This window comes from Marmota marmota, unplaced genomic scaffold (genome assembly GCF_001458135.2).
Source record: "Marmota marmota marmota unplaced genomic scaffold, marMar, whole genome shotgun sequence".
Classification (NCBI taxonomy): Eukaryota; Metazoa; Chordata; class Mammalia; order Rodentia; family Sciuridae; genus Marmota; species Marmota marmota.
In genome coordinates, this window is record NW_026000229.1 from 8,300,919 (window position 1) to 8,323,301 (window position 22,383).

Sequence of the window (22,383 nt, forward strand, 5' to 3'; positions counted from 1 at the left end):
TGGGGTCCTTCTCAGCCCAGCTGTGCCTTTTCTCCAGGAAGTGCTTGGAATTTTCTGGTCTTTACCACTGCCTCTGTCCTTTAGACTTAGGAGACTCTGTGGCCTAGCTCCTAACCATTCTTATGAGAGTCACATCTTGAGGCTCCAAGAGTCAACTGAGGACTCCTGCTCTGCTTTGACTGGGAGGCAGCGTGACAATGATTCTAACCAGCATCCTGCAGCCACACCACTTGGGTTTCAAATTCCAGTGCCACCATTAACTGTGGGACTTTGGGTAAGGTACATAGCTTCCTTGAGCTTTATTTCCTTCATCTGGAAAATGGGGATGATCATGTACTCATCAACAACCTGTAGGGTCGCTGTGGGAAGGAAGGGAATTAAATATGCTGTGCTTGGCACATCTTTAAGTATCATAAAACTGTTAGTAATTATTGTTGCTTTTGCTATTGTTATTGTTTGTGGGGGGATTGAACTCAGGGCCTTGCACATAACTAGGCAAGCACCCTAACCACTGAGGTACAAGCCCCAGCCCTGTTATTACTTTTAATTACTAGTATATAAGTAAAATATAATTCCTCATTATCAATCTATAGCATTGAATGTCCTAGCCTCAGTGACCCTCTCACGGCCTGCCCCTTTGCTCTGGCCTAGTTTCTTTTCATTAATTGAAAACTGATGACTCCATTCTGGTTCTACACCTGGGGATCCCTGGCTGCCCTGGCTGAGTTGTGAAATCCTTGGATAAGCACAGGCTTTGGAGCTCAGAGATCTGGGTTAAGCCCGTGTTTTCCCCAGTGGCTGGCTCCCCTCTGGGCCTTGGCTCTTCTAACTAGTGCCTGCCACAGAGGGTAGTTGAGTATCTGAAGGAAAGCATGTCACACTCTTGGCAAACAGGAGGCCCCAGTTCATGCGCTTCTCTTATTTGTGATACAGAACCACCTTGTCTTTTCTCAATGGGACCTGATGGAGGGCAGCATGAGGGGGAAGGAAGGTGAGCCCTGAGGGAGGACTGGGATAGGAAGGATGCAACTCCCAGAGAGCTGAAGACCTGTCCAGACACCACCTGTCCTGTGGGCCCTGAGGGATAGAATGGGCTCCCTATAATTACAGAGGGCTGCTGTGGCCTGGGGCATGTGGGAGGCTGCCAGGTTGGAGAGGTCAAGGCATTGAGCCTGGCAGATAGTGGAACTCAGCCTGCCTCCTTCACCCCTTGGGCCCCTTCCTCTCTGTGGCTAACTGAGGGGTGGGTGCAATATAAGGCCCTTCTCATGCCATCCTGATAGTATACCCAAAGTCAGAGATCTCAGAGCTCTCCTAGGTCCTTCCTGCCCACCCCTGCTCCCTTGTAGCATGAATGCAGGATCAGGCCTCACGGTCTCCCCCAGCAGTGACCTAAATGAGGCAGAGCATAGAAGAGCACACAGGAGCATTCCTGTGTCAGGAGGAAGGAAGGGGTCCTTATACACCCCAGAAGTCACAGAATGACATTAGCTCATCATCCCCCAGGGATATTCAAGTGGCCCTGTATGCACCAGAGAACCAAAGGCGCCAAGTCACAACCAGTACAGGGACAGAATTTGGGTTGGAATCCATGAGCTGTACTTGCCAGCCTGTCTTCCTGTAAGAAATCAGAGGCCCCCTCTTACTGTGGCCTGATCTCTGTGGCCCCTTGCTCCCTTCCCCTTCTTTACAGGAGCTCCCGGGAAGTGGGCAGGAGGAATTCAAGGTGGAAAGAGATGGGACTATTTATGGGGCAGGGCCAAGGGCTGACTCTCCTCAGTCCTAGAAGGAGTTAAGTCTCCCTTCCCCCCTGAATATACACACCAAAGAGGTGGCCAGGGCTAGGTGAGGGAGATGGATCATGAGAGGGAGGCCCCCGGGGAAGGGAAGCTTTTAGCAGGTGGAGGGAGGCTGTCAGGGTAATGGCTTTTCCTGGCACAGCTGATTCCTCTGGGCCTTGATGTGATTCTAGAAACTGGAGAGTAAGAGGGGGCCTCTGATTTCTTACAGAATAGGAGCAGGGAACCAGCTTATGCTCCACTCCCTGCCCCCATTCTGCACCCCCAGCTGAACACATTCCTGAGTTCTAGGTCTCCAGGTCCTGAGTTCCCTCAGGGCTCTCAGTGCAACCTCGGGGCCCACTGGGGCCTCTCCAAGACCTGCATCCCTGTAGGTTGTCTGCAAGGACAGAAACTCCACCCCCCTGTCCCCAAAGCCCTGCCCTGACCCTCCAGCCTGGCGCCAGGCAGTCAGGGGCAGGAAGAACCAACAGTGAGGCCTGCTGTCTGGGAGCTCAGACTTAATTCAGCTCTAGCAGGGTGGGCCTGGGGTTGGAATCAGGGGCAGGATGGGCAGTTCTGGGCCCCAAGCTGAGAGAAATCCAGCCCAGCCCTCCACCAGGGTGCAGAGTGGTGTGAAGCGTCTCTGACAAACCCCAGTCTCGGAGCCTGAGATCCCTGGGGCTCACTCCCACTCCAGCAGAAGGTGAGGAGCCAGGCCTTAGCACAGCTGTGAGTGGGAGGGAATGAGAACAAATTTTCTTTCCTTCTGCAAGGTCATGACTAAGGGAAGATGTGTTGTCTGGTTCCCATGTCTGCTACCGAGTGGAGGTGAACAGTGGAAAAGCACAGGACATCGATGGAGACACAAAGGGAGCTTGGGCACCCCCAGGGGGCAACTCCCCCAGCCCTCTACCCTGCCCCCATTAATCCAAAGAGGTTTGTGTGCTTCAGTGTCATCCATTCTTAGTACCCTATTGGCCAACACTCAAACTGCCTCAAGGTCTCCTATTCACACCTGAGCCACCTCTGCCAGCTGCCCTGCTGGTCCTCCTGGCCCTCTTGGCCTCTCACTCCCCTCAAAACATCAAAACATGCACAACTGTCAAGGTCTGGTTTCCTACCAGGCAGGACTTTGGTAATCTGGGATACAGGCAGGCCAGTTTGTCCCGAGTGCCCATCACAGGGCAGCCACCAGGAGGTCAAAGGAAAGAGAAGGGCCTAAATTCAGGATTATACTGGCTGCTGGGGTCCTGGTTGGGCAAGATCCCAGGATGTTTTCAGATGCCCCCTGGGAAGGAAATAGGCAGGCACAGAAAAGGATAGACAAAGGGAAGATCTTTAGATGGATGGACAGTGGGACAAGAGGTCTTGTGACCCTTTGACAGGGTCCACCATGGCCCTATTGCTGGCCCACCTGAGACACTTAGAGGAAGATGGGAGGATAGGTTCAGACTGAGAGTCCTTTAGAAAGCCAGCAGTTGGGATGTCATAATTGAACCTCTGTCTGAGAAGACAGGGAAATTTTCCTCTGCCTGAATCCTCCATGCCAGCCTCTGAGCCAGGGAGGCCAGCCTCTCCCATCTTCTAGAAGTACAAGAGATAGCCAGAGTCCAAGGCCAGTCCCTCCATCCCTGGAAGGCACTAAAAAACTCAATGACCTTTTCCTGATCCAGAAACCTAGCCTTGTGCAACAGGAACAGGAGTTGGGGTGTTGGCTCTACAGAGAGGGTCATCCGAAGAGGATGGTCAAAGGCTGCATTCCTGTTTCTGAGCCTAACTGGCTGGACCAGTGAGGGAAGAAGGTTCCACAAAGGGGGCAAGACTCACAGAGATGGAGAAAAGAATCTTCTGAACTGGAGGAAAGAGCCTAAGGCTCAGAGCAGGCCAGGAGCTGGTTTCATGCACAAGTCACAGGAGGGACAGTCTGGCTGATCCAGGTTTGGCGGATTGAGGTAATCAGAAGAGAGAAGCTTATGGGCCTCCCTGACTGAGCTCTCTCTCAAGCCTTCTTCCTTCCATGCCCCTTTGCAGTGTCCTCTGAAGCCAGACAGGCAGCAGGGGAAAGTCCTCACACTTTGGGCTTTTTGCCAAGCTCCCCTGGGAATGCTCGGTAGGAAGTTGTACCCAGAGATGCTCAAAGAGCAGACGTACTGAATCCAGAAGGGAGAATCCAGCCTGAAGCTCTCTTCTCACCCTCCCTCATTTTGTCTGGACTCAGCCACCAACAGTGCCCCACTCACCGTACCCCTCCCCAGCCCCACACTGAGGGTAGGCAACTGGTCCTTGTGGACTCTGAGCTCTCTGGAAGCTTCCACTTAAGACATGAGCATGGTGGTTCTCAGCAAAATGATGGGCTCTCATCCTGGGTTTCATTATTAATTGGAGTCTAATGAACCATCACTAATTGCTGATGGTGCTACAACACTACAGGTGGGCCTCAATTTATAGAATAATGGTCTCTGGCACAAGGCAGGTATGAATTGGACACCAAAGACGCCCCATCTGCCTGGGCCTAGATCCTCCCCTTGCAGGGAGGAGTAGGCAAGGGCACATTCCAAGGAACTCTGGTAAAGGCAAAAATCTCTCTGAAAAAACTGAAATGCCTCTCCTCTACCCCATCCTTCCCCACACTTCACCTGAAATGACCCCAACTGTTCTTGGGGAGCATCGTGGGCAACAAGCAGCCCTGGTCCCTACCCATGGCACTCAGGAAGGTGGGCAAGGTAGGAATAGTCTCCTAGTATGGCCCCAAAAAGAACTGTAGGCCACTTTGCACAGTGACTGGTACAAAGTTAGATTCAGGCCTCCTAAGTTGGACATTGTCACACCTTAAACCCTTTCCTGGAAAGGGAATTTTCTAGTTTTCCAGATTTTTTTTTTTTTTTTTTTTTTTCTGTTTGAGGCTGGGGACAGTGCAGGACCAAGAAGAATCCCCCGTCTATACTATTTCCAGCCTTTGGAGCTCCACACTGGGGTCTACCCTGTGGCATAGCTGGTGAGGGACACTGGGGACCATCTTCTTAGTGGAGGGGGAAGGGACCACTGTCGGTCAACACCACGACTCTATGGAGATGGAATTACAGTGCCCTCTGCAAGGTGTAGGCCTGGGTGAGACAACTCCCAGGATCTCTCCATGATTTAGGGTTCTCTCAACTCATCAGCTGCTCTGCACATCCTCTTCTGAGCAACCCCTTTTTGGTGTAGGAAGTTTTGTGCAGGAGGAAACTGGGCCAGACATGAAGGTGAACTTCCCAACCTCTGAAGGAGGTTCATTCTGATTGTTATTCCTGGCCTAATTAGGATAATATTCAGTCCAAGTTCTGAGGTCTGGGTGTCCCTTTGTCACTCCAAAGAGACCAGCCTCCATGGTGCCCAAGTGCTAGGGGCTAGAGCCTGCTCACTTGCCTTCTGGGGAGATTATGGGCAAAGGACTAGTAAGTAGGGACAGTGTTACCTGTGTAATTGCACCTACTGCTAGACTGTGAGCACCTCAGAGGCAGGGACCTGTCTGGTCACCACAGGAGCTCAGTTTCCAGATCCTGGCCTGGGCCCAACGGGGCCCAGTGAGTGTTGAATAGGAAGCGAGATGGATTGTGGTAAAGCACAGGGAGACAGGACAGCTTGTCCTCTGTGGCTCTGCCTGGCAGTCCCTGGGCCTGTGCTGGGACCTGTGGCAGCTCCTTAGCCCCACCCTGAAGGAGGCTCTTGGCTAGAAGGGGTGCTCAGATTCCAGTGGCTATCACAACAGCATATCTCCAAGGAGGAGGGAGGAAGCAGAGCCATGCTATGGGGCCTGGGCCCTGAGAGCCTTAGTTCAGCCTGGATCTTGGTCTCTCTATCCCAGACAAGAACCCTGTGGCTGGATCTTGGTTCTGGTTCTGATGGCCACATGAACCATTCTGAGACCCCAGCCACAGTCTTGGGCTGGTCTCAGGCCCCTACTTCTCCAACACACACAAAACAGCCCTAACACACACCCAGCACTTTCTTCAGGCCCAGAGTTGCCTAGGAAGTCAGACAATGACTAACAGGAGAAGAGAGGGTCACATCTAACAGCTGAAGGCCTTCCTGTTCCCATCTTTGTGTGGAAGCAGGGAGTAGGGAGACTATGGTCTGCCCTTCCCAAAGATAAATATCATGGAACCCAGAACATTCCCAGGCCATCTAGGCTGAAGGCTGGAGAGGTGGGTTAGCACTAGGGCTCACAGGCCAGGCTGTGAGTTCCGGCTCCTGGCTCCACCACTGCAGACCAGGACGCTACCTCCTGAGCTTGGCTCCTCCCTGGTGACAGTGCTCTGTGTCTCAAAATTCCAGGTACCTGGTGGACTCCTAGAGGAGGGGTGAGGAGGTCAACTAGGAAGGCTGAGTCTGAGGTGGACATGCACATTGACAAGTGGGTCCATGGAGCTGAGGAGAGAGACTGGAGCTGGATACAGGGGTTCTGGGGATGGCCAGGGAACCTGACCTGAGGGAGATCCCAGGGAAAGCAGAGATGCCCAGGAGAGGCTGAGCAGGGGACATTGACATTTACAGTCATAGGACAAAAAGGATCCCACAGTACAGTGACCAGAGACGGGGGAGGAATCAGGTCATGGGACCATTCTAGAAGTGAAGATAAGGGGGAGATGTCTACTCCTACAAGTAGAGGCACTTAGTACCGGAAGTCATTGCCCTGGAGAAGACTAGTCAGTGAATCTGGATGCGACTGTTGAGTCTGACATGGGTTGAGGGTTTAGGAGGGGAAGACAATGAGGGGCCATTGCAAAGATTCTAACTGACCAGAGCTGTTTGGCCTGCATGAAAAAACCTGGCCAATTTTTGCACAGAAATCTGGATTTCTTGCTTCTCTCCAAAAACCAAAAACCAAACCATGCCCCCATTCCTCCAAGTCAGGAATTAGTGGGAGGAGACTAGAGGCTGGGTTGCCAGTCTCTTCTATTCTCTATTTTATCATGCACCAGCTGACTCCAGGGTTTATGTAACTGATTGGGCCCTGAAGGCACTGACTTTGGCATGCCTGGTGTGGCTTCTCCTGATGGACGCTTACTGGGTGTGTGGAGGGATGGAAGGTGACATAAATAGGGAGGACAGAGGGCAGGAGAAGCTGAGCTGGAACCCAGAAACCCATCCCCTGTCCAGTCTGGCACCTCATTCTTTGCCAGGTGCCAGAGCAATTGGCCTCTGCCCCTGAAGCCCATGGTGGGTGGGGCAGGGCGGAAGGAGGCCAGGCAAAGCCTACAGGGGGATCAAGCCCCTGGTTGTTCATGGTGTCTGTGGAGGGAGGAGCCAGGAAAGCTGCTCTGCATGTGCTCAGGAATAAGCAGGAGATAGCCCAAGTGTAATGTGATAAGGACACCGGAAAGGCCCCCTGGCCTGCCTACCACCTGACATTTCCATGGACTTTCTCCCAGTCGGCACTGCCCTTTGGGCTGCTCTGCAGGAGTCCAGCACCCTGGGGGAGAGCTCATGCTTTTCGGGTCTGAATTCATGTTTCAGGCATGAGAAGACCTCAGGGGCCCTGAACGGAGGTGATGGGGAACATCTGGAAAGAATCCTTGTAATTTCAGTCTGGTTGGGGGTGGGGGTGTCTCAGTCCAGCCCTCCTTTAACCAATGACACCAGCTGTGTTTATAGCTTTGAGATACAGGAAAGTTCTTATTGAACAAAAATTCTGAGGTTCTGAGCCTCAAGGGACCAAAGTAATAAGGAGCAGGTGTAGGCAGGAAAACAGGCCACAGGGCTGGGGCCCAGCAGAGGGGATAGATTTCCAGGCTCCACCCAAGGCCTGCTCCCTAACCTTGTCTTTTCCCCCAGGGGCATCCTGCTTGGAAAGGATGAGTCGTCAGATTGTAACAGTTGTCTTCCTTTGCTCCACTCTGCTGTCCAGCCGCAGGACCTCAGACCAATCTCTTCATGCCCCTGGGCCTCAGCCTCTTGGCTATCACATGGGGTTATGAGCCTGCCTTCTAGGGCAGCTCTGTTAAAGCCAGAGTGTATAGAGAACTGAGTTCCCAGTGAGCTTACAGTGGGACATTATCTGCAAATGGGGGCTGCTTTATTCCGTTGTTAGTTTTGCTGAACCCAACCATCTGGCTGCTGAGACAAAGGTCACCTGTGAGTCATGCCAGGTCTCCATCCTCTCCATCCAGATCCCTGTCCTCTGGAGCTCTTGGTCAAAGTCCATGACCAGGAGAAAGGGGAGCCCAGAGTCCAGGAGGGGTCTCCAGAGTGTTCACTGTCTCTCTCCGGAAGCATGGGTCAGGATCCTGATTCCAACAGTCTTCTTCCAAGAGGGGAAACTGCTGTACGACGAGGCAGGGAATGCAGGGGAAAGAAACTTCTGGAGTTGAGAATTCTGGAGCCTCACTTAGGAATTCACCAGCTCTGTGAACTTGGCTTATTTGTGGAAATGCTCTGAGCCTTACCAGTAAAATGGGGATAAAATACCTAGTCCACAGGACTGGGTGACAATTTAGTTACATGAATCATACTCCCCTGACATATTTGCCAGTATATGGGAGGCACATCTTTAACATCTGTCTTTTACCAAGACCTCCAGCAATTGTCCTCCTTTCGGTGCCCATTAGTCTGCTCAGTCTGTGACTAGAACAGACTTAATATGGGGCCCAGGTCAGGGCTCTCAGGTGTACAATAAAAACACAAGTTCTTTTGCATGTGGCCCTGATGGGCCCTCTGCCCACCCTCTGCCCCAACTGAGCGGAGCCTGCCCATGTGCACAGAGGAAGCCGTGCCCTCCCTTCTCAGCACTGCCCCTGTCACCACTCATTAGGTCTGGGCAGCCAAAGCAGCAGCTGCCAACACTGGCAGCCCTTCCACCAGCCTTTGGCCTGGGGTTAGAATCCACAGGCTGCTTCCTGGCTGGTTCCTCCCCTACAGCCATCCTGCCCACTGGGGCACTCCCACCTGTCAGTGTCACTATTTTCCTTACGGTGCTCTGACTGGCAGGTCTTTCTGTGTCAAGCTGGGAGACAGGTGATGGACACTGGTCAGGCACCAGGGCCTCTAGCCAGACCCAGATCAGCCAGGAGATATTCTGGGACTGGGCCTGGATGTGGCATCTATCTCAAGTGGCCCATCTGGGGCTCTAACAAACTGAGATGGTTTCCTAGGCCAGCCAGTCTGCACCAGCATGGAGGCTGAAGTTTACATCCTGGGCATGGGCAGACTGAGGTCAGAGAGGACAGGGACTAGCCAGAGGTCACACAGGTAGTTGGGTTAGTGGGCCAGACTTGGCATCCTGATTCCAATCTGGCTTGTTTCCACTGCCCTATGGCTTTCTTCTGTTAGGCATCAAAAAGTGGGGTAACTTTCCCAAACCCACACAACTATCTAGAAACAGGGCCAGATTCATTCATTCATTAACATTTACTGCCAGTTGGAGCTGGTGGAGAGAAGCAGCCAAATTCAAGAGATAACCGAGACACTGAGCCGGGCACAGTGGTGCACGCCTGTAATCCCAGCAACTTGGGAGGCTGAAGCAGGAGGATTGAGAGTTCAAAGCCAGCCTCAGCAACTTAGCAAGGCCAGGTCTCAAAATACAACATAAAAAGGGCTGGGGATGGCTCAGTGGATAAGCACCCCTGGGTTCAATCTTTGGTACCAGAAAAAAAAAAAAAAGACAGAGAGGGAGAGACAGATAGACACTGACACCTGACACACTCTGTTGATAGATTGGATGGGAGGTTTTTTTTTTTTTTTTTTTTTTTTTAAGTCATTATCTGAGGACGGGATGGGGATGAGATCTCATAGAGAAGGAGAGTACAGAGAAAGCAGCCTCAGGTAGAAACCTTAGACTGGCCAACATTTTGTGCCAGGTAGAAGAGACAAAGAGGTCTGGTCATAGTGGGAAATAGGAGAGTGCAGTGTCTTAGAAACCAAGAGAAAAAAAAGGTCTGTAAAAATAGTGGTCACTAGGGGCTAATGCCACTGCGAGGTTGCATAAGATGAGATACCATTGGTGAGGCAGGGTGGTCACTAGGAACTCTAGAGAAAGGAGTTTCAGTGCAGAAGCTGGGTCACATTGGAAGCAGACATGGCTTCTGTGAAGAGATGCAGAACCACAGATGAGCCAAGTAGATCTGCCAGGCTGGACTAGCTAAGACTGGAGGATGCAAATGCTAGATTGGCTCCAGGCTGGGTCCTGCAGAGGGGTGAAGTGACTGTGCCCCAAATAAAGAAGTCCCCGTCTTCAGGCCTAAACACTCTTCAGCTTGCCACATGGAGGGCTTTGGGGCCCTTTCAGGCCTGTGTGTCTCTCGTGGAGAGAGCACCCCAACTATGGGCCTGCCTGCTGGAGAAGAAACAAAGCCAGAAAAAATGGAAGGAGCCTGAGACAGGACCCCCCAGTCTGTCCTCCCTGAGGAGGGACAATATGGGATGGTATACAGCAGGAAACCGAGCCAGGAAACTAAACTTAGGGCACCAGAAAACAGGACAATAATGATGAGAAAAATGTTTAGAAAGAATGTGAAAGTTTATGTATATAGGCATATTCCCCAGATTTTTTGAGGTATGATTGGCATATAAAAATTTTATCTAAAATTTACACCATGCTGATTTGATATACATATCTACTGAAAATGAATACTACACAATCAAGTTGATAACGCATCCATCACTTCATATGTATAGTCTTTTTATGTCTGTATAGTGAGAACACTTAAGATTTATCAAATTTCAAGGACATAATAGTGTTGCTAACTATAGTGATCATGCTGCATGTTACATTCCTAAAACTTATCCATCTTACAGTGGGAAGTTTGTACCCTTTGACTCCATCCTCAGCCCCTAGCAATTACTATTACACTCTCTGCTTTTGTAGATTCACCTGAGATTTCACATTAAGTGAGGTCATACAGTATGTCTTTTTTGTGGTTGGTTTATTCCACTTAACATAATGTCTGTCTTCCAAGTTCAACCATGTCGTTACAAGTGGCAGAATTTCCTTCTTTTTATGACTGAATGTATCTCACACGTTCTTTATCCATTCACCAATGGATGGACATTTAGGTCGACACCATATCTTGGCTATTGTGAATAGTGATAATAAACATGGGAGTGCAGGTATCTCTTTGGATACATATCCCGAAATGGGATTGATGGATCCTACAGTAATTTTATTTTAATTTTTTGAGGAATCCCCATACTGTTTTCCATAATGGTTGCACCAATGTATGAGGATCCCCCCACCCCACCTCCGTCAATCTTCACCAGCACTTGTTACTTCTTGATGGCAGCCACTCTATCTCCTTGTGGTTTTGATTTGTGTTTCCCTGATGACTAGTGATGCTGAGAACATTTTCACATGCTTCTTGGCCATTTTGTAGGTCTTCTTTGGAAAAACGTCTATTCAGGTTCTTTTGGCCATTTTTTTTTTTTTTTTTTTTTTTTTTGGCTTTTTTTTTTTNTTGCCATCCTAGTGTCTGTTGTGCTCCGCTGTCTTTTGGCCATTTTTAAATCAGGCTGTTTTTCTACTATTGAGTTGTATAAGTTCCTTATATATTGTGGATATAACTCCTTATTAGACATATGGCTTGCAAATATTTTCTCCCATTCCATAGGTTGTTTTATTTTGTTGATTGCTTCCTTTGTTGTGCAGAGCTTTTTAGTTTGTTGTAGTCCTGCTTAGTTTTGCTTTAATTGCTTGTACTTTGGTGTCAAATTAAAAAAAGAAAAATCGCCAAGACTCGTGTAAAAAGCTTCTCTCCTATTTTCCTCCAGAAGTTTTACAGTTCAGATTTTACATTTAAGTGTTAATAAGTTTTGCTTTAAAGCATTGAAATACACATAAGAAAAAATGGAACCTGGGGGACTTTTCTTATGCCTATCGTAGGCTTTGTTTATGTGTATTGTGATTAGACACAGGAGGACATCAAATTCTTTCCAAGGTCTAGGGACTCTAAAGGTTCAGGCTCTCCCTCTGGGGTTCTTGCCTTCCCCTGGAGGCTAGCACTGAAAGCCACCTCCAGGTCCTGACAGCTGGGCCTTGTTCTCAGAAGCCCTCCCTTCTCCTTTCATTTGCATCTCATTAGCACCACTTGGAGCTGGTGGCAGCTCTGCCTGGAGCTTTGGGAGCGGCTGCGTCCTGGCCCAGGCCCTGCTCCCAGCGTGCAGAGGGGTGTAGCGATGCCTCTCCCCTCCCCCTTTCCTTCCCACAATCCGCTGCCACTGGGAGGGCGCAGGCGGACGAGGTGTGCCCAGTTCTCCACACCCCCACCCAGGCTCAAGTCGCCTAGGCTCCCGCCCCCGCTCGTTCCCATGGCAACGGGGTGATGGAGCGGGGTTGCGGTGCCTGCTGAGGAGCAACACGGCCACCCAGCTACCCGCCCCTCTGCCGCCGAGGCTGGATTGGTGACAGGCACGGCCTCAATCTCCCGAGATGATCGGCGATAATTGGTTTATGGAAATAGCTGAGAGGAGAAGGCGAGCTCCCTGCTAGAAACCAGCCTCCCCGCCAAGCCCGCTCTCGGCCACCTGTCCTTCCCTCACCACGGAAATGGAGGTGGGGGAAGGGAGGGCCAAGGAGCTGGGCTGGCGCAAATGGGTTTTGGAGGCAAGCAAGGCCAGCTTTTCACCTGTTGGTCTCCAGCATGGCACCTCTCCCCCTTTCCCTGTGTGGGAGGCGGGGCTGCTTGTTATACCCAGGTGTGGGTATAACAAGCTATCATGGGGCTTCTAATCCTTTAGTGCACCCCATAGCCCCAGCCAGCAGTCTGTGCTCAGTCCTGTGTTGGGTGCATTGTTGCAGAAATGGAGAATGAAACTTGGGACCCTCAGGGAGCCTCAGTTAGGGGGATAGAAGAGAAGCACATAAACCATATTTATATAAAGTATTTCAGACCAGTGTTGTTACTACTGCGGGGCTCCAGAGGATCAAGAGCTCAACTCTGGTGGCTGGCTGCCTGGAGGAGGCATCTTGATCAAGGCATTGAAAGTGAGATTTCAGTAGGAATGGGTGGTTTTGATTTGTGTTTCCCTGATGATTAGTGATGCTGACAACCTCTTCACATGCTTCTTGGCCATTTTGTAGGTCTTCTTTGGAAAAATGTCTATTCAGGTTTTTTTTGGCCATTTTTAAATCAGGCTGTTTTTTTACTATTGAATTGTATAAGTTCCTCAAAACTCCCCACAAGGAAATGCAGGCAAAAGCCTGTAGGCAGGATGCCGTCTCGATGGGAGGCCATGGCTGCTCAGTGTCTACAGAAGGGGTCAAGGGAAGACAAGACCCTTGGAGAGGTTAATGCATGATGCTCCAAGATAAAGACCGAGCAAGTGTCCAACCTCCACAGGGAAAGCTGGCTACTGGACACTGTGCTGTTGCTTGATGACTTTCTAGGAGAGGTGGGTAACAGATATGGTATGCTGGGATTTAGAAACCAGGTGGGAGAAGTGTGTATCTTCAACTGCTGGTTGGGGCTATGGGGTGCACTAAAGGATTAGAAGCCCCATGATAGCCAAGCATGGTGGCACATGCCTGTAGTCCCAACAGCTTGGGAGGCTGAGACAGGAGGATTGAGAGTTCAAAGCCAGCATCAGCAACTGAGCAAGGCCCTAAGCAACTTAGCAAGACTCTGTCTCTGAATTTAAAAAATAAAATATAATAAAGGGCTGGGGATGTGGCTCAGTAGTTAAGTGCCCCTAGGTTTAATCCCCAATACCAAAAGAAGAAGAAGAAGAGGAGGAGGAGGGGGAGTGGGAGGAGGAGGAGGAGGAAGAGGAGCCCCCCCATGACAGACATGGCTGGAGAGAAGTAGGAGCCAAGGGGGAGGGTGGTTGTGAAGACCACAATGTCTAGGGCATGGTGGGATAGAGGCCAGGAGAGGCAGACCCTAAGTCTTCTCTGATCAGCACCCCAACTGAGTCCAGCCTAGGCCTCAACATAATAAGGGTCCTGCCAGCCTGAGGTGGAGCTGTGGCCAAGCCTGGCCTGACTGGTTGTGGAATCAAGAGGTGATCCTCTGGGCTGGCGTCCTTCCTTCCCAGCCTTGTATGCCGTTGCAAAGAAGCACACCACGCCTTCATTTTGCAGAACCCAGAGCCCTTGTGCAACTTCTTCTCTGGGTATCACTGCCCCAGTTCTGAACCCTCTGGTGCTTATTATCCAAATATCCTTCCCATAATTTCTGCTCACAGCCCAGCACCACCCCTGCCCCACCTCACCCAGCTACTTACACTACCACATAGGGATATGGTTCAGAGCCATCCTCACAGGAGGGAAGGTTGGTAGCACCATGAAGAGTGACCATGATGGTCTCCATATTAGAGGGAGACAGGTGGCTGTTGTCAGGTTTCGTGCTTTGGGAGGTGTTCAGGGGGTCCTCTGGGCCCTCAGTGACCTGTGGGGAGAGAGTCAGGGCTGAGTGACCTCTTCTGATATGGCGTCTCCCTTTACTGTCCCCCTATAACCTCTAGCCTCCTTATAGGTCCTCCTTTGGAGGCTGTCTTCCTGTCATTTCCCCTAGCCCAGAAGCACAAGGCAGTTGTCCTTGAAATCGTTTTCTCCCTACCTCTGTCACATATTCCACATGCCCTTCAGCGCCTCTCTTGCCTCTTCCCCAGCCCTGGATTGTCCCTTCCTGCAGCAGAAGACAGGCTACCTCACTTCTCATATGCAGTCCTACCTCTAAGCCTCTGCTTTTGCAGCTATCTTTGTTTGCTTATGGTTCCTCAACCCCACCTGCTCTCCAGGTCCTAGAGATTGGCCAGTCTTTTCTATAACTTCACCTCAGCCACCTGTCACTTCAGGTCCCTCCTGTGCACAGCACTTTGCAGTTTACAAAGCTTATCCCCATCAGGGAAGTCATCATGGCTTTAGTGGAGATAATGGATGTACTTCTCCCCAGGGAACCCTGCACATGGAGAGGGAGGAGAGGCACTGTCCATGTAACGCCCAGGCCTCCTAGGACAGGTGCCCCAAGCAGACAGGTGCAGGGGCTCAGTGGCTGGATAGCAGGAATTCATGACCCAGAGGAGCACAGTGATGAAAGTTGCTGAGGAGGTAGGACAACAGTAGCAACTGGGGCAGTCAGGAAAGCCAGTGGGACAGAGGCCTTCAAGGGGGNAGAGCCACACAGAAAAATCATTACAAAGACAACGAGGCTTTTTATTAAGCCCTGACTGCATGCCGGTTCTACATGTTTTTATTTTTTGTACTGGAGATTGGACCCACAGGTATTCTACTACCAAGCTATATCCCCAAAACCCCACTTTTTTTTTTTTTTGAGTCAGAAGACAGAAGGCTGCAGCCTGGGGTGGGGCAGTGAAGTGGGAAGGGGAGGGAAGTTTCTGAGGCCAGAGGAAGCTGTTTGACCACAGAGCAGTGGGAAGGCAGGGAAGGTGGCAGAGCTGGGGATGTCCGTGGTGAATGAACACCGCATGGTGGAGAAGAAAGGGGACTTGAGGCTCCTGTGGTTTGGGGATATCCTGATCCTCCCTCTGTACTGGCTGGTCGCCTGACCTCCATTTCCAGTACCTGGAGTTGACCCAATAGACCCGGTTTAACTCTGGCTAGCCTTCACCTGGCAGGAGGCCACCCATTCCCTTAGTCCCTTCTGCTGATCCATAGCCATATGGAGGGACCTTCATGGCCCTGGGAGAGGAGCCATGGAGCTCTTCAGGTTGGAGGTGGAGCCCTGAGAGGCTGGAAAGCTCAGCCTGTCAGATCCTGCATTCTAGGGCAGGCCCTGGGGGTGGGGGTGGAGGACAATGTCCTATTAGACTGAGGGAGACTGAGGCCCAGAGAAGAGGGAGGACCTGCTTACTGTGGTGGTTCCTGGTGAGCGCTGCTGGGGCTGTTGGGTTTACCTCATTCTGAGGCTTTCCGATGTGGGATGCAGGGCAGCTGCGTTCTGAGAGTGGAGCTCCCCACCAGGACATTGAGAGACCAACCTAGTCTGTCGGGGAGTAGACCTGCTGCCACCTTGGGCTGGGGATCCTGGGCATATTGCTATCCTCAGGCACAGGGAAAAGGAAGAACCAAGGCTTGAGGCCCTGCTCAACCCTGAGGAGTTTTAGTGATGTGACTTCATTTGGTTTTTGCCCTGACACAGGTAATGGGGGCTCCATTCTTGGAGTTGCTCAAGCCCCACAGCTTGGAGTCCTCCTTGGTTCCTCTCCTCCTCTCACATCCCTCACCCAGTCCCCCAGCACATCCTGTCAGCCCTACCTTAATCCATCCCTAGAATTGCCCCTTTCCAACCCTTCCCACCATCTCCCTGTGGAGCACTGGGTCCCAAGACACCGGATGTCTGCTCGTTGCTCTTTCCCTTCTGGCCCTCCCCCATTCCCTCCCATCTCACACTGCAGCCGGAGGGAGCCATTACGAATTTAAACCACTCCTTGGCTCATAATCCTGCCCTAGAGTCCTGTCTCTTAGAGCCTTGCAATGGCCTTGTCTTGTGCCTGGGTCCCCCACTCACTCTCTCCAGCCACACTGGCTTCCTAGCTGTTTCTCACATCCACCAATCTTCCTTCTGCCTGCCAGCCTTTGTCCTGGTTGGGCTACTCTATCCTGATTTTACCCAGGGCTGTCAATCCTGTACCTTGCTCCCGAGTTTCCTTTGGCCTTCCTGGTGTAGGCTGTGTCCTTGCCTAACAAGAAAACTCATTAGAGGGTGAGAATAAGCCCTCTCCCTGCTTCAGCCTCAGGAGAGACCCCTCCCCTTCCTCTGACTGAGGAGGGTACCCTCCCCCCAGCAAGGGGACCTGCCAGCATCTGCAGAGGTGTTGATGAGAGTAACCACCCCCTATTCCCCTGCCAGGCCAGGGAGGAAGGGGAGGGAACCCCCACTAGATGGAGTGGCTGTAGGGGAAGTAGCCACAGACCGCTGCCTCCCCTCCTAGGCCAGACTGCTTGCTTCCCAGTGTTCCATTCTCACTGAGTGTCACTGTGTCACCATCATCAGAACTAGCCTAATCCCCATCAGGTTTGGTCTGCTGGCTTCCAACCAGCTTTGCATCCAGTTCTCTGAGCCTCAGGGGAATGTCTGGAATGCCACTCTCCTAGTGGTTGATGTGCCTGAGTTTCCTTCAGTGAGGCTCCTAATGTCCCTCCCACCCCTAGATTGAACTTTGTTGCTATGAGGGCCAGGGACTGCTGTAAGCAACTTAGAGCCACAGAAGTGAAGGCCCAGAAGCACAGCAGTGGTCCAATGTCTCACTGACTCCCTGGCAGCCCCAGAGCCCAAGTAGGCCTCTAACCAGGCCCAGGAGTTGTGTTGCCTCTTTCCCTATCCGCTCCATGCCTCCCCTTCAGGAACAGCCTTCCAGGAAATACAGCCTGCAGAGGATTTGGCAGGCACTGCTCATGCTTCACTTCTGGGCATGAGGCCAGCTGCCAGGCTGGCACCTCCTGGTGAGGCCTGTGGGCATGCGCCCATTGTCAGGCTAGGCCCAGGGCCAGGGAGGCCTGGGGCCAAGGGTGAGGACTCCAGTGGGAATGGTGGGCCAGGGCCTCAACCTTCTGCTTTTTCCTCTTTTCTTCCCACCTCTGGATAGGAATCTGCAGACTTCCTTCCCTCAGAGATGTCTCTGTGTTAGAATCAATGTCCCCTGCATGTCCCCCATTTCTGACCAGTACTGAAGAATTCCCATACTCTCAGATACTTGGGAGGCTGAGGCAAGAGGATCACAAGTTTGAGGCCCATCCCAGTAACTTAGGGAGACACTATTTAAAAATAAAATAAAAGAACTGGGAAGTATAGCTTGGTGGTAGAGTGCCTCTGGGTTCAATCCCCGGTACCAAAAAAAAAAAAAAAAAAAAATTCAGGTGTTGGGTCACATATTGGGGAGTGATGTGGGTGATGGTGAACCTCCCTAAGTCTCAGACCACACAGATCTATCTGTGGAGTGAGATGACCCCTGGGAGGGAATTCACTTCCTCTGATTGTCTCCTGCAGCCTAGGAGCAAAACTGGGTGCTCCCTCTTGGCTTCTCAAGCTCACCCTCAGCTCACCCACTCAACACTGCTAGAAGCAGAAATCAGAAGGCCACTTTTCCAGGCAGGGGTTTGCCTCAGTTCCTTCCGAGGTCACACAGCCTATAAATGGCAAGTGGGTACCCGGTATGGAAGCCTGTGGACCCCCAACTACTCCGTGGGGCTCATCCATGGCAGGCTCGAAAGCCACTTGATCCGAGCCTTGGCAGTCCACACAGGCAGACTTGTCCTTAATAAGCCAGGATTATCCAGCAGCTGTCCTAGGAGACCTGCCTATCACTCAGGGCAGTTTGGAATGTGTGTGGCGGGGAGCGGGAGGGATGAGAGGAGGAGGACAGGACCAGCAAAGAAAGAGTTAATGGCCCATTTAATTCAGTTCCCAGGAGTGGGTAGCTTAAATTGGTTCTGGAGGGGAGAGGGAAGGAAGGAGATCTATTCCCCATCCCCATTCCCTCCTCCCTGCCATCCCTCCTCCCAGGAATCTGGGAAGTCACTAGAAGCTCAGAAACCCAGGTTCCCCCTCCAGAAGGCTCCTGTGTCTGGAGAGGCTCTGCTGGGCCCTCAGAGGGGTCCCTGGGCTGGGAGGGTCTGGCTGCCCTCATCTGTCATTTGGGCAAGTTACTAGACTTCAATGGGCCTTTGAATTAAAACCTTTGAATTAAATTTGTGCTCTTTCTGTTTCAGCATCTGAACTTGCCTGGTGTTACCATGGCCAGGGGAAGGAAGATCCTGTTAGAGCAATAAAACCTACTTGGGGAGTGAAACCCCTCCACCAAGGCACCAAGGCTGAGCCAGTGGGGGCAGAGCTGGAACTGGAGCCAGGGTCTGTGTGTCCCCATGGTCGGAGGCCTCTGCTCTGCCCAAACCACGTTGCTTTGAATGTGGGGCTCATTCTCTGGACTGTAACCCCTGTAACCTGAGTACTCATTGACAGTAGGGAGAGGTTGTGACATCTGGGGCAAGAAAGCCTTTCAAAAAAAATGACGCAGAGCTGGTGGTATAGCTCAGTGGCAGAGCACGTGTGAGGCCCTGGGTTCCATCCCCAGCTCCAAGCAGGGGAGAAAAGAAGATGACACAAAAGTCAGAAATCATAAAGAATTAAGTTTGGTTATGTTCTTTAAAATCCATACCAATTTTTTTTAATATTTATTTTTTAGTTTTTGGTGGACACAACATCTTTATTTTTTTTATTTTTATGTGGTGCTGAGGATTGAACCCAGCGCCCTGCGCATGCCAGGCAAATGCGATATGAGCCACATCCCCAGCCCAGTATACCAATTTTTTATAATGGCCCCAAATTTACCACAATGCCCCCCCCAAAAAAGACAAATGGGAAAGTTGCAATAAATAAAAAGGGTTAAAATATCTAACACACAAAGCACTGAAATCTATAAATATCATCACAATAGAAGATCTGATCTGGGGATTCACAAAAGAAGGAATATGAATATATAATGCTTTATATACATCATGAACATCCTTGTGGAGGATTCTACCCAGCTATTAAAGTGTTTCTGAGCTGAATGTGGTGGTGCATACCTGTAATCCCAGCATCTTGGGAGGCTGAGGCAGGAGGATCTTGAGTTCAAAGCCAGCCTTAACAATTTAGTGAGACCCTAAGCAATTTAGTGAGACCTTATCTCAAAATAAAATATAAAAAGAGGGCTAGGGATGTGGCCCAGTGGGCAAGTGCTCCTGGGTTCAGTCTCTGGTACTAAAAAATTGATTTTAAAAAATAAAATGTTTCTGAAAGCTACCAATCAAATACAACATCTGGCTCCCTCTCAGGGCTCCCAAACTTCCTGGGTCATTCCAGCTCAGTAGGGCAGGTGGAATCCAGCTGCCTACTTAGGGCTCCAAAGTCAGACCAGCCTTGTGCCTGGTCCTCAGTGTGTGACAATCCAGGGGTTTTAAAGGGGAGGGTGGCATCCAGGAGCTTACACTGAGCTGTTGGAGTTCATCGCACTGAGATTCTAGTCCCCTCCTGGCAGGGCTCTGCTGCTTTGCCATAGCTCTTTATTGAATGCCTACTATGTGTCAGACACTGTTCTGAGTGCTTGGCGGGTACAGTAGTAATCAAAGCAGACCCCAAATCCCTTCTCTCAGGGGTTCAAGCTGCCATGCCCTGCAGGGGGCCTGGGCCTCAGGAGGGAGGGCTGGGCAGGGGCAAGATGGGTTGTGGAAGCCACAGGGCATTGGTGCTGCCTGGGATCTTGCAAGAGACGATGGGCCATCTTGGTGGACTCCTTGAGCCTGTGTGGCCCCAGCAACAAGAGGACAGAAGCAAGCAGGTAAGTGCAGTCTGACTCCATAACAGCTGTGAGCACACTGCATTGCAACCTCCACAGGGCCTAAGAGTATAGGACGTCAGCTCGGAAGAGCTGTGGGGACTGCCTTACCCACCCATTTCACAGTTGTGAGAACTGAGGCCCAGAGAAGGGAAATGAACAAAACAAGGGAATATTCAGGTACATGGCCTCTGCCCCCAGTTCTCACCTTTGACTTTTTCCGTACCATCTTCTCAGGATAGGAGTGTTTGTCTTTGTGTAGTGATCTTGAGATTTGGTACCTGGGATGAACAGTCCTGCCCAGACAGCTGGCCTGGGTGCCTTAGAGTCTTTGGGGGTGGTGAAGAGTATGGGGTGTCAATGCCGTCTCTGGGCTGCTATATACCAGCTCTGAGGCTTGGACTGGGGAATGCGGGTGGGTGGGCAGTGGGGCAGGGGTCTGGATCTTTCTCAGTACCAAGAGGTTCTGTGGGTAGAGGAGCCTTGGGGGATCAGGGCCATGGCCAGTTGGTCAGGGGCCCGGGCAATTGACTCTTAGCACCCCCAGGAAGGTGAAGAGAGGGGTGGGTGGCACTCTCTCTGCCCAGACCCAGTTGGGTCACCAGGGCAACACTGTATGACATCACAAGGCAGAGCCAAAGTCATATAGGCCCCTTTGCAGGTACAGTGGGGTGGGATCTCGTCTTTCTGGAGCTGTCTTTTCTGCTTCCTGGCATCTAGTTGTCACCTTCCTGCTCTTGGGACCCCAGGGTACCGCACCCTGCAGCAAAGGGGAGCCAGGCCCTGCCCCATAGGGAATTGCAACTTGGTAAAATGGCTACTTCAGTCAAAGAATCTGCAGCCACCTGCCTCTTTGGGAACCTATAATCTTCCTTTTGTTTAATAATAATAAACAAAATTCAAGAGGATGGTTTATTTTGGAGGACAGGTGGGAAGAGAGAAGAGAATGGGGAAAGGTGCATAAGTAGATATGTTCTTGGTAACATCAGTGTTTTTAGACTGAGCGGTCAGGGGTACAGTGGTCTCACCTTCCCACAGTTTCTTTTTTCATAATTTCAGTTAGATGTAGCCAACCACAGTCTGAAGAGACCAAATGAAAAATTCTAGGAAACAATTCATGAATTTTAAACAAATTTTAATGTAGTGTATTGTTATAATTGTTTTATCTTGTTATTACTGTTTTTATTGCTTACTAGGCCTAATTTATAAATTCAATTTTATCATAAACATATACGTATAGAAAAAAACACTGTATATATAGGGTTTGATACAATCCATAGTTTTAGGCATCCACTGAGGGTCTTGGAACATATCCCCATGGATAACAGATGGGGGAACTACTGTATTATTAAAAATAAATTATAATTAAACAAAGAGGGCCATGTATGAACCAACAATGGTACTGAAATATGTAACTATGATTATGGTGAATCAAACTGAGAGCCACACAGAAAAATCATTACAAAGACAACGAGGCTTTTTATTAAGCCCTGACTGCATGCCGGTTCTACATGTTTTTATTTTTTGTACTGGAGATTGGACCCACAGGTATTCTACTACCAAGCTATATCCCCAAAACCCCACTTTTTTTTTTTTTTGAGTCAGGTTCTTACTAAATTGCTGAAGGTCTCACTAAGTTGCTGAGATTGACCCTGAACTTATGATCCTCCTGCCTCAGTTTTGCAAGTTGCTGGGATTATAGCAATGTGCCATCACACATGGTTTCCACATGCTTTTGGAAGGACAAAATGGCAGAATAAAGAGTGACAAGTTGAATCCTATCATCATGTACATCCACAAGAATGAGTTCCTAATTAGAATAAGTTATATTCCATCCTTGTATAATTATATCAAAATGGATTCTACTGTTCTACAGACCTAAAAAAATTTTTTTTAAAAATGAGTGACTAGTATGGATGGGGGGAGGCTGCATCACAGAGAGGGGAGGTGAAAACTTTGCCTTGAAGGATGATTTGGGGTGCTGGGTGGGGTTTCGAGTTGTTTGGGAGACCTCTGTGGCCTGCCTTAGTATTCTGCCAGCTGTTTGAGGTCCCATGTTGGAGACCTTCCCATCTTCCTTGGTTTAGGGCTCAAGAACAGGACCGGCCTGGCAGTGAGAAGGCAGGGGCTTCCTCTTCTATCCCCCATCCAGAGAGAGAGGCAGGAAGGAGGTGGTTCTCCCCAGTGTAGAGACAGAAAAACTGAGTCCTGGCCTTTGATTAGCATTAGAAAGAACCAGCCGAGGTCACCCAAAGGAAGTCAGGAATCCTACTCCTAGTTTTCTCCCTCTCCGGGGTTGCCAAGGGCGGGGGACCTCCCCTCACCTGAATGGGGTGGCTATGCCACTCCAGCACCCAAA

At 50.6% G+C, this 22,383-nt stretch overlaps 1 protein-coding gene and 1 long non-coding RNA gene across 4 annotated transcripts in view; one reads left to right on the plus strand and one right to left on the minus strand.

Annotated features, from left to right (window-relative positions):
- The window catches only part of LOC125613296, a 57,715-nt gene extending 38,370 nt beyond the window's left edge, over positions 1-19,345 (plus strand). For 2 of the 3 annotated variants that reach the window (XR_007343811.1, XR_007343809.1), the window contains one exon: positions 85-11,163. This is a non-coding gene — a long non-coding RNA (uncharacterized LOC125613296). Of the gene's footprint in view, positions 1-84; positions 11,164-18,420 lie in introns of those variants that run through there. The other variant, XR_007343810.1, reaches the window with a different exon arrangement.
- The window catches only part of Ccdc33 (coiled-coil domain containing 33), a 105,328-nt gene that overhangs the window by 65,720 nt on the left and 17,225 nt on the right, over positions 1-22,383 (minus strand). The window contains exon 3 of the mRNA XM_048793014.1: positions 13,974-14,137. Coding sequence (XP_048648971.1) covers positions 13,974-14,137 — 164 coding nt within the window. The remainder of the gene's footprint in view (positions 1-13,973; positions 14,138-22,383) is intronic.